This window comes from Panulirus ornatus, chromosome 31, assembly GCF_036320965.1.
Source record: "Panulirus ornatus isolate Po-2019 chromosome 31, ASM3632096v1, whole genome shotgun sequence".
NCBI lineage: Eukaryota > Metazoa > Arthropoda > Malacostraca > Decapoda > Palinuridae > Panulirus > Panulirus ornatus.
Window position 1 is genome coordinate 12288974 of NC_092254.1, and position 13395 is coordinate 12302368.

At 41.0% G+C, this 13395-nt stretch overlaps 1 protein-coding gene across 1 annotated transcript in view; it reads right to left on the reverse strand.

Moving 5' to 3' along the window:
• Positions 1 to 13395, reverse strand: part of LOC139758821 (uncharacterized) — a 94734-nt gene that overhangs the window by 58393 nt on the left and 22946 nt on the right. The window contains exons 8-9 of the mRNA XM_071680648.1: positions 8143 to 8248; positions 83 to 163 (exon numbers count right to left, since the gene is read on the reverse strand). Coding sequence (XP_071536749.1) covers positions 83 to 163; positions 8143 to 8248 — 187 coding nt within the window. The remainder of the gene's footprint in view (positions 1 to 82; positions 164 to 8142; positions 8249 to 13395) is intronic.

A 13395-nucleotide genomic window follows, 5' to 3' on the forward strand; every position in this document is an offset into this window, starting at 1 on the left:
TGCAAAATGATTTCATTATCTTGTACGAAATAAGAAAACTTACCATAAATGCAGAAGAGGCAAGAGCTGGAGTGACACTTACCTACCAAGTTCCCTAGCTGGTTGGGGTCAAGAGCTTTCATAGTGCACTCGCCATTCACCAGGTTGATTTGGTACTCAATTCCTGTGGAAAGTCAGCCACCTGTAGTGGTAATGGTTGTGGAAATGGTGTGATTATTGTGGTAATGCCTATGGTGGTCATGATAAAGAGATAGTAACACAAGAGTTAGTGTTGATGGTGGGAGTATCTGTGGTGGTGATGAAGAGATACAAAGCTAACTCACACCCGTCAATCATCATCTATGGACAATCTCTCCCATTGAACAAAACACCAATCACTCTCAGCATCCTGTCCCAGGGACAAGTTAATTGGAATGTTGGTATGAATGCAGTAAAATTGGAGGTAATGAAGCATTGTAGATATCTGGGAGTGGACTTAGCAGCGAATGGAACCATGGAAGTGGAAGTGAGTCACAGGGTTGTAGAGGGAGAAAAGGTTCTGGGAGCAATGAAAAATGTGTGGATGGAGAGAACGTTATCTCAGAGAGCAAAAATGGGTATCTTTGATGGAACACTAGTTCCAACAATGTTACTTGGTTGCAAGGCATGGGCTATAGATAGGGTTGTACAGAGGAGGGTGGATGTGTTGGAAGTGAAATGTTTGAGGAAAATATGTGGTGTGAGGTGGTTTGATCGTGTAAGTTATGAAAGGGTAAGAGAGATGTGTGGAAATAAAAAGAGTGTGGTTAAGAGAGCACAAGAGGGTGTGTTGAAATGGTTTGGATATATTGAGAGAATGAGTGAGGAAAGATTGACAAAGAGGATATATGTGTCAGAGGTGGAGGCAACATGGAGAAGCAGGAGACCAAATTGGAGGTGGCTGGATGGAGTTAAAAAGTTGAGCATTTGGAGCCTCAGGAGGATGAGAGGCGTGCAAGGAATGAAGTAAATTGGAACGATGCGGTAAACCAGGGTTGACGTGCTGTCAATAGACTGAACCAGGGCCTGTATAATATCCCTAAGAGTAAGGCAGAAAGAATACTACCCACATATCTCCTTACTGTCACAGAAGGCAGTTCAAAGGGGCAGGAGTTGGTGGCTGGAAATCTTTCTCTCCTGTAGTATTACTTTCCAAAAGAGAGGACAGAAAAAGGATCTTAGCCACAATTTTTCTCTATGATTCTTTTGCCTGTTTCTGAAGCTACCTTTCCAATGCAAGAAACAGTTAGCAAGTATGAAAAAATTTGAATGAAAATAAAACTGACGATAACATGATTTTTTTTTTTTTTTTTTTTGCTTTGTCGCTGTCTCCCGCGTTTGCGAGGTAGCGCAAGGAAACAGACGAAAGAAATGGCCCAACCCACCCCCATACACATGTATATACATACGTCCACACACGCAAATATACATACCTACACAGCTTTCCATGGTTTACCCCAGACGCTTCACATGCCTTGATTCAATCCACTGACAGCACGTCAACCCCAGTATACCACATCGCTCCAATTCACTCTATTCCTTGCCCTCCTTTCACCCTCCTGCATGTTCAGGCCCCGATCACACAAAATCTTTTTCACTCCATCTTTCCACCTCCAATTTGGTCTCCCTCTTCTCCTCGTTCCCTCCATCTCCGACACGTATATCCTCTTGGTCAATCTTTCCTCACTCATTCTCACCATGTGACCAAACCATTTCAAAACACCCTCTTCTGCTCTCTCAACCACGCTCTTTTTATTTCCACACATCTCTCTCACCCTTACGTTACTTACTCGATCAAACCACCTCACACCACACATTGTCCTGAAACATCTCATTTCCAGCACATCCATCCTCCTGCGCACAACTCTATCCATAGTCCACGCCTCGCAACCATACAACATTGTCGGAACCACTATTCCTTCAAACATACCCATTTTTGCTTTCCGAGATAATGTTCTCGACTTCCACACATTCTTCAAGGCTCCCAGAATTTTCGCCCCCTCCCCCACCCTATGATCCACTTCCGCTTCCATGGTTCCATCCGCTGCCAGATCCACTCCCAGATATCTAAAACACTTCACTTCCTCCAGTTTTTCTCCATTCAAACTCACCTCCCAATTGACTTGACCCTCAACCCTACTGTACCTAATAACCTTGCTCTTATTCACATTTACTCTTAACTTTCTTCTTTCACACACTTTACCAAACTCAGTCACCAGCTTCTGCACTTTCTCACATGAATCAGCCACCAGCGCTGTATCATCAGCGAACAACAACTGACTCACTTCCCATGCTCTCTCATCCCCAACAGACTTCATACTTGCCCCTCTTTCCAAAACTCTTGCATTCACCTCCCTAACAACTCCATCCATAAACAAATTAAACAACCATGGAGACATCACACACCCCTGCCGCAAACCTACATTCACTGAGAACCAATCACTTTCCTCTCTTCCTACACGTACACATGCCTTACATCCTCGATAAAGTGATAATAACATGATAATAAAAATAATAAAAATAATAATAATAATAATAATAACAATAATAATAATAATAATATACATAAAGCAAGCAAAATCTAATCAAACAGAAACAGCAGTTTTACCAGTGGTGTAGTCATGGATGCTCTTATAAGACTTGTGGGGCTGATCAGCATCCTGGTCTGGGTTCACATCCAAGCGAAGCAATTGTCGAGAACTGTCATAGTACATCTGTGGAAACAAAAGTACCAATAAAGCCTGGATGGTTGTAACAATGACATTGCCAGGTTTAGCAAACCAAAAAGGATTCAGGGGGGCTAAATTACAAGATAGGAGGGCTAACCTAAAAGTAAGCCTTTCTTTATGCATATATGTGATAAAGAGTGCTGTCCTGCAAGTGTTGAGAATAGCTAACTCAGAAATACAAAAGAACGATTAACCTGATGTTTAAAGGGAATCTAACATAGAGGTATTTGTCAAAGTTAATCTAAAAGTGTGTGGGAAGGCTAATAAAGAAGTATCTAGGACAGGCTACCCTAAGTGTATTTTAGAAGTTTAACAAGTAACCATCATAAAGGGATTTAGTTAGGGAAGGTTGATTAGAAATTGTCAAAAAGGGCTAACATCAATATGTCATGGCAGAGCTAACCTTAAAAGTTATGAGACCTTATCTAGAATTATCAAAGAAGTTTAGTGCAAAAACAATCCTCAGGCTAATCTTGATGTATCAACAATTAAGTGTACAGTTCTTCAGAAATTACCTGAATCAGTTTGTCAAATAATGGCTTTTTCCTTATAGAATAAGTTTACATGATATATTTTTCAAGAGAGTTGAAAAATGAATGTCATTGGAATGTATATCAACTGAACGTTTTACATCTTCTATCTCATTCTTGTATCTCCCCTGACGATGTGATCATTACATGAAAGTGCACTTGGTAACTTATCATGTTTCATTTTCCATATACTAGATCATGCGCACCACTGTAACCTCTTGCAGTATATACATATTCATCTATCTAATATTCAATATATTTGATCAACGTTTCCCACATCAGCAAGGTAGTGCAAGGAAGCAGGTCGAAGAATGGCCTATCCACTTATACAGACATGTACATATACATAATCACCCATGCATGCAATATATACATACATATACATATACTATTTTTATATATTATACTTTGTCGCTGTCTCCAGTGTTAGCGACGTAGCGCAAGGAAACAGACGAAAGAAATGGCCCAACCCACCCCCATACACATGTATATACATACGTCCACACACACAAATATACATACTACACGCTTTCCATGGTTTACCCCAGACGCTTCACATGCCTTGATTCAATCCACTGACAGCACGTCAACCCCGGTATACCACATCGCTCCAATTCACTCTATTCCTTGCACGCCTTTAACCCTCCTGCATGTTCAGGCCCCGATCACTCAAAATCTTTTTCACTCCATCTTTCCACCTCCAATTTGGTCTCCCTCTTCTCCTCGTTCCCATCCATCTCCGACACGTATATCCTCTTGGTCAATCTTTCCTCACTCATTCTCACCATGTGACCAAACCATTTCAAAACACCCTCTTCTGCTCTCTCAACCACGCTCTTTTTATTCCACACATCTCTCTCACCCTTACGTTACTTACTCGATCAAACCACCTCACACCACACATTGTCCTGAAACATCTCATTTCCAGCACATCCATCCTCCTGCGCACAACTCTATCCATAGTCCACGCCTCGCAACCATACAACATTGTCGGAACCACTATTCCTTCAAACATACCCATTTTTGCTTTCCGAGATAATGTTCTCGACTTCCACACATTCTTCAAGGCTCCCAGAATTTTCGCCCCTCCCCCACCCTATGATCCACTTCTGCTTCCATGGTTCCATCCGCTGCCAGATCCACTCCCAGATATCTAAAACACTTCACTTCCTCCAGTTTTTCCTCCATCAAACTCACCTCCCAATTGACTTGACCCTCAACCCTACTGTAACCTAATAACCTTGCTCTTATTCACATTTACTCTTAACTTTCTTCTTTCACACACTTTACCAAACTCAGTCACCAGCTTCTGCAGTTTCTCACACGAATCAGCCACTAGCGCTTTATCATCAGCGAACAACAACTGACTCACTTCCCATGCTCTCTCATCCCCAACAGACTTCATACTTGCCCCTCTTCCAAAACTCTTGCATTCACCTCCCTAACAACCCCATCCATAAACAAATTAAACAACCATGGAGACATCACACACCCCTGCCGCAAACCTACATTCACTGAGAACCAATCACTTTCCTCTCTTCCTACACGTACACATGCCTTACATCCTCGATAAAGTGATAATAACATGATAATAAAAATAATAAAAATAATAAAAATAATAAAAATAATAAAAATAATAATAATAATAATATACATAAAGCAAGCAAAATCTAATCAAACAGAAACAGCAGTTTTACCAGTGGTGTAGTCATGGATGCTCTTATAAGACTTGTGGGGCTGATCAGCATCCTGGTCTGGGTTCACATCCAAGCGAAGCAATTGTCGAGAACTGTCATAGTACATCTGTGGAAACAAAAGTACCAATAAAGCCTGGATGGTTGTAACAATGATATTGCCAGGTTTAGCAAACCAAAAAGGATTCAGGGGGGCTAAATTACAAGATAGGAGGGCTAACCTAAAAGTAAGCCTTTCTTTATGCATATATGTGATAAAGAGTGCTGTCCTGCAAGTGTTGAGAATAGCTAACTCAGAAATACAAAAGAACGATTAACCTGATGATAAAGGGAATCTAACATAGAGGTATTTGTCAAAGTTATCTAAAAGTGTGTGGGAAGGCTAATAAAGAAGTATCTAGGACAGGCTACCCTAAGTGTATTTTAGAAGTTTAACAAGTAACCATCATAAAGATTTAGTTAGGAAGGTTGATTAGAAATTGTCAAAAAGGGCTAAACATCAATATGTCATGGCAGAGCTAACCTTAAAAGTTATGAGACCTTATCTAGAATTATCAAAGAAGTTTAGTGCAAAAACAATCCTCCAGGCTAATCTTGATGTATCAACAATTAAGTGTACAGTTCTTCAGAAATTACCTGAATCAGTTTGTCAAATAATGGCTTTTTCCTTATAGAATAAGTTTACATGATATATTTTTCAAGAGAGTTGAAAAATGAATGTCATTGGAATGTATACAACTGAACGTTTTACATCTTCTATCTCATTCTTGTATCTCCCCTGACGATGTGATCATTACATGAAAGTGCACTTGGTAACTTATCATGTTTCATTTTCCATATACTAGATCATGCGCACCACTGTAACCTCTTGCAGTATATACATATTCATCTATCTAATATTCAATATATTTGATCAACGTTTCCCACATCAGCAAGGTAGTGCAAGGAGCAGGCGAAGAATGGCCTATCCACTTATACAGACATGTACATATACAAAAACCCCATAGCAATGCATATATACATACATATACATATACTATTTTTTTATATATTATACTTTGTCGCTGTCTCCAGTGGTTAGCGACGAAGCGCAAAGGGGAAAAAAAAAAAAAAAAAACAGAACGAAAGAATGGCACAGCCTACCACATACACATGTATATACATACACGTCCAATTAAACACATATACATAACTAGACACTAACGTATTTATACATTGATATTACAACATACAGATGTATACAAAGATGCACATGTACATAATTCATACTGTCTGCCCTTATTCATTCCTGTCGCCACCCTGCCACACATGAATTGACAAACCCACTCCAATGCATCGTGGCAAGGTAGCGCTAGGAAAAGACAGCAAAGGCCACATTCACTCAAAACTCAGGTCTCTAGCGTCATGTATAATGAACCGAAACCATAGCTCCCTTTCCACATACAGGCCCCACAAAAATTTCCATGGTTTACCCCAAAGTTCACTTGCACTGGTTCAATCCCATTGAAAGTAGGTCGACTCTGGTATACCACATCATTCCAATTCACTCTATTCCTTGCACGCCTTTAACCCTCCTGCATGTTCAGGCCCCGATCACTCAAAATCTTTTTCACTTCATCCATATATATATTTATCATATCTATTTTACTTTGTCACTGTCTCCCGCGTTAGCGAGGTAGTGCAAAGAAACAGACGAAAGTATGGCACAACCCACCCACATACACATGTATATACATACAACATCCACACACGAAATTACTTATCTGTACATCTCAACTTATACATATATATACACACACAGACATATACATATATACACATGTACATAATTCATACTGTCTGCCCTTATTCATTCCTGTCGCCACCCTGCCACACATAAAATAACAACCCTCCTCAAGCATGTGCATAAGGTAGTGTGAGGAAAAGACAACAAAGGCCACATTCGTTCACACTCATTCTCTAGCTGTCATGTATAATGCACCGAAACACAGCTCCCTTTCCACATACAGGCCCCACAAAAATTTCCATGGTTTACCCCAGACGCTTCTTATGCCTTGGTTCAATCCACTGACAGGTACTTTGAACCCGGTATACCACTTCATTCCATTCACTCTATTCCTTGCACGCCTTTAACCCTCCTGCATGTTCAGGCCCCGATCACTCCATCTTTCCACCTCCAATTTGGTCTCCCTCTTCTCCTCGTTCCCATCCATCTCCGACACGTATATCCTCTTGGTCAATCTTTCCTCACTCATTCTCACCATGTGACCAAACCATTTCAAAACACCCTCTTCTGCTCTCTCAACCACGCTCTTTTTATTCCACACATCTCTCTCACCCTTACGTTACTTACTCGATCAAACCACCTCACACCACACATTGTCCTGAAACATCTCATTTCCAGCACATCCATCCTCCTGCGCACAACTCTATCCATAGTACACGCCTCGCAACCATACAACATTGTCGGAACCACTATTCCTTCAAACATAACCATTTTTGCTTTCCGAGATAATGTTCTCGACTTCCACACATTCTTCAAGGCTCCCAGAATTTTCGCCCCCTCCCCCACCCTATGATCCACTTCTGCTTCCATGGTTCCATCCGCTGCCAGATCCACTCCCAGATATCTAAAACACTTCACTTCCTCCAGTTTTTCTCCATTCAAACTCACCTCCCAATTGACTTGACCCTCAACCCTACTGTACCTAATAACCTTGCTCTTATTCACATTTACTCTTAACTTTCTTCTTTCACACACTTTACCAAACTCAGTCACCAGCTTCTGCAGTTTCTCACATGAATCAGCCACCAGCGCTGTATCATCAGCGAACAACAACTGACTCACTTCCCATGCTCTCTCATCCCCAACAGACTTCATACTTGCCCCTCTTTCCAAAACTCTTGCATTCACCTCCCTAACAACTCCATCCATAAACAAATTAAACAACCATGGAGACATCACACACCCCTGCCGCAAACCTACATTCACTGAGAACCAATCACTTTCCTCTCTTCCTACACGTACACATGCCTTACATCCTCGATAAAGTGATAATAACATGATAATAAAAATAATAAAAATAATAATAATAATAATAATAACAATAATAATAATAATAATATACATAAAGCAAGCAAAATCTAATCAAACAGAAACAGCAGTTTTACCAGTGGTGTAGTCATGGATGCTCTTATAAGACTTGTGGGGCTGATCAGCATCCTGGTCTGGGTTCACATCCAAGCGAAGCAATTGTCGAGAACTGTCATAGTACATCTGTGGAAACAAAAGTACCAATAAAGCCTGGATGGTTGTAACAATGATATTGCCAGGTTTAGCAAACCAAAAAGGATTCAGGGGGGCTAAATTACAAGATAGGAGGGCTAACCTAAAAGTAAGCCTTTCTTTATGCATATATGTGATAAAGAGTGCTGTCCCGCAAGTGTTGAGAATAGCTAACTCAGAAATACAAAAGAACGATTAACCTGATGTTTAAAGGGAATCTAACATAGAGGTATTTGTCAAAGTTAATCTAAAAGTGTGTGGGAAGGCTAATAAAGAAGTATCTAGGACAGGCTACCCTAAGTGTATTTCAGAAGTTTAACAAGTAACCATCATAAAGGGATTTAGTTAGGGAAGGTTGATTAGAAATTGTCAAAAAGGGCTAACATCAATATGTCATGGCAGAGCTAACCTTAAAAGTTATGAGACCTTATCTAGAATTATCAAAGAAGTTTAGTGCAAAAACAATCCTCAGGCTAATCTTGATGTATCAACAATTAAGTGTACAGTTCTTCAGAAATTACCTGAATCAGTTTGTCAAATAATGGCTTTTTCCTTATAGAATAAGTTTACATGATATATTTTTCAAGAGAGTTGAAAAATGAATGTCATTGGAATGTATATCAACTGAACGTTTTACATCTTCTATCTCATTCTTGTATCTCCCCTGACGATGTGATCATTACATGAAAGTGCACTTGGTAACTTATCATGTTTCATTTTCCATATACTAGATCATGCGCACCACTGTAACCTCTTGCAGTATATACATATTCATCTATCTAATATTCAATATATTTGATCAACGTTTCCCACATCAGCAAGGTAGTGCAAGGAAGCAGGCGAAGAATGGCCTATCCACTTATACAGACATGTACATATACATAAACACCCATGCATGCATATATACATACATATACATATACTATTTTTATATATTATACTTTGTCGCTGTCTCCAGTGTTAGCGACGTAGCGCAAGGAAACAGACGAAAGAATGGCACAGCCTACCCACATACACATGTATATACATACACGTCCACATACACACATATACATACCTATACACCTCAACGTATACATATATATACACATACAGATGTATACAAAGATGCACATGTACATAATTCATACTATCTGCCCTTATTCATTCCTGTCGCCACCCTGCCACACCTGAAATGACAACCCCCTCCCACTGCATGTGCGCAAGGTAGCGCTAGGAAAAGACAGCAAAGGCCACATTCACTCAAACTCAGTCTCTAGCAGTCATGTATAATGAACCGAAACCATAGCTCCCTTTCCACATCCAGGCCCCACAAAACTTTCCATGGTTTACCCCAGACGCTTCACATGCCCTGGTTCAATCCATTGACAGTAGGTCGACTCTGGTATACCACATCATTCCAATTCACTCTATTCCTTGCAAACTTTTCACCCTCCTGTATGTTCAGGGCCCCGATCACTCAAAATCTTTTTCACTTCATCCATATATATATTTATCATATCTATTTTACTTTGTCACTGTCTCCCGCGTTAGCGAGGTAGTGCAAAGAAACAGACGAAAGTATGGCACAACCCACCCACATACACATGTATATACATACACATCCACACACGCAAATATACATATCTGTACATCTCAACTTATACATATATATACACACACAGACATATACATATATACACATGTACATAATTCATACTGTCTGCCCTTATTCATTCCCAGCGCCACCCTGCCACACATAAAATAACAACCCCTCCTCAAGCATGTGCATAAGGTAGTGTGAGGAAAAGACAACAAAGGCCACATTCGTTCACACTCATTCTCTAGCTGTCATGTATAATGCACCGAAACCACAGCTCCCTTTCCACATACAGGCCCCACAAAAATTTCCATGGTTTACCCCAGACGCTTCTTATACCTTGGTTCAATCCACTGACAGCATGTTGACCCCGGTATACCACATCATTCCAATTCACTCTATTCCTTGCACGCCTTTAACCCTCCTGCATGTTCAGGCCCCGATCACTCCATCTTTCCACCTCCAATTTGGTCTTCCGCTTATCCTCGTTCCCTCCACCTCTGACACATATATCCTCTTTGCCAATCTTTCCTCATGCATTCTCTCCATGTGACCAAACCATTTCAAAACACCCTCTCCTGCTCTATCAACCACACTCTTTTTATTACCACACATCTCTCTTACTCTTTCATTACTTACTCGATCAAACCACCTCACACCACATATTGTCCTCAAACATCTCATTTCCAGCACATCCACCCTCCTCCGCACAACTCTACCTATAGCCCATGCCTCGCAACCATATATCATTGTTGGAGCCACTATTCCTTCAAACATACCCATTTTTGCTTTCCAAGACAGTGTTCTCGACTTCCACACATTCTTCAACGCTCCAAGAACTTTTCGCCCCTCCCCCACCCTATGATTCACTTCCCCTTCCATGGTTCCATCCACTGCCAAGTCCACTCCCAGATATCTGAAACACTTCACTTCCTCCAGTTTTCTCCATTCAAACTTACCTCCCAATTGACTTGTCCCTCAACCCTACTGTACCTAATAACCTTACTCTTATTCACATTTGCTCTCAGCTTTCTTCTTTCACACACTCAAACTCAGTCAAACACACTCAAACTCAGTCAACAGCTTCTGCAGTTTCTCACACGAATCAGCCACTAGCGCTTTATCATCAGCGAACAACAACTGAATCACTTCCCAAGCTCTCTCATGCACAACAGACTGCAAACTTGTCCCTCTTTCCAAAACTCTTGCATTCACATCCCTAACAACCCCATCCATTAACAAATTAAGCAACCATGGAGACATCACACGCCCCTGCCACAAACCTACATTCACTGAGAACCAATCACTTTCCTCTCTTCTTACACGTACACAAGCCTTACATCCTCGATATAAACTTTTCACTGCTTCTAACAACTTGCCTCCCACACCATATATTCTTAATACCTTCCACAGAGCATCTCTATCAACTCTATCACATGCCTTCTCCAGATCCATAAATGCTACATACAAATCCATTTGCTTTTCTAAGTATTTCTCACATACATTCTTCAAGGCAAACACCTGATCCACACATCCTCTACCACTTTTGAAACCACACTGCTCTTTCCCAATCTGATGCTCTGTACATGCCTTCACCCTCTCAATCAATACTCTCCCATTTAATTTCCCAGGAATACTCAACAAACTCATACCTCTGTAATTTGAGCACTCACTCTTATCCCCTTTGTTTTTGTACAATGGCACTATGCAAGCATTCCTCCAATCCTCAGGCACCTCACCATGAGTCATACATACATAAAATAACCTTACCAACCAGTCAACAATACAGTCACCACCTTTTTTAATAAATTCCACTGCAATACCATCCAAACCCACTGCCCTGCCGGCTTTCATCTTCCACAAAGCTTTTACTACCTCTTCTCTATTTACCAAAGCATTCTCCCTAACCCTCTCACTTTGCACACCATCTCGACCAAAACACCCTATATCTGCCATTCTATCAGCAAACATATTCAACAGACCTTCAAAATACTCACTCCATCTCCTTCTCACATCACCACTACTTGTTATCACCTCCTCATTAGCTCCCTTCACTGAAGTTCCCATTTGTTCCCTTGTCTTATGCACTTTATTTACCTCCTTCTAAAACATCTTTTTATTCTCCCTAAAATCTAACGATACTCTCTTACCCCAACTCTCATTTGCCCTCTTTTCACCTCTTGCACCTTTCTCTTGACCTCCTGCCTCTTTCTTTTATACATCTCCCACTCATTTGCATTATTTCCGAGCAAAAATCATCCAAATGCCTCTCTCTTCTCTCTCACTAATAATCTTACTTCTTCTTCCCACCACTCACTACCCTTTCTAATCTGCCCACCTCCCACGCTTCTCATGCCACAAGCATCTTTTGCACAAGCCATCACTGCTTCCCTAAATACATCCAATTCCTCCCCCACTCCCCTTACATCCTTTATTCTCACCTTTTTCCATTCTGTACTCAGTCCCTCCTGGTACTTCCTCACACAAGTCTCCTTCCCAAGCTCACTTACTCTCACCACTCTCTTCACCCCAACATTCTCTCTTCTTTTCTAAAAACCTCTACAAATCTTCACCTTCGCCTCCACAAGATAATGATCAGACATCCCTCCAGTTTTACCTCTCAGCACATTAACATCCAAAAGTCTCTCTTTTACACGCCTATCAATTAACACGTAATCCAATAATGCTCTCTGGCCATCTTTCATACGTACATACATATACTTATGTATATCTCTCTTTTTAAACCAGGTATTCCCAGTCACCAGTCCTTTTTCAGCACATAAATCTACAAGCTCTTCACCATTTCCATTTACAACACTGAACACCCCATGTACACCAATTATTCCCTCAACTGCCACATTACTCACCTTTGCATTCAAATCACCCATCACTATAACCCGGTCTCGTGCATCAAAACTACTAACACACTCACTCAGCTGCTCCCAAAGCACTTGCCTCTCATGATCTTTCTTCTCATGCCCAGGTGCATATGCACCAATAATCACCCATCTCTCTCCATCCACTTTCAGTTTTACCCATATCAATCTAGAGTTTACTTTTTTACACTCTATTACATACTCCCACCACTCCTGTTTCAGGAGTAGTGCTACTCCTTCCCTTGCTCTTGTCATCTCACTAACCCCTGACTTTACTCCCAAGACATTCCCAAACCACTCTTCCCCTTTACCCTTGAGCTTCGTTTCACTCAGAGCCAAAACATCCAGGTTCCTTTCCTCAAACATACTACCTATCTCTCCTTTTTTCTCATCTTGGTTACATCCACACACATTCAGACACCCCAATCTGAGTCTTCAAGGAGGATGAGCACTCCCCGCGTGACTCCTTCTTCTGTTTCCCCTTTTAGAAAGTTAAAATACAAGGAGGGGAGGGTTTTCAGCTCCCTGCTCCCGTCCCCTTTAGTCGCCTTCTACGACACGTGAGGAATGCGTGGGAAGTATTCTTTCTCTCCTATCCCCAGGGATATCATCTTTTATTATAGTCGCTGTCTCCCGCATTAGCAAGGTAGCGCAAGGAAACAGACAAAAGAATGGCCCAACAC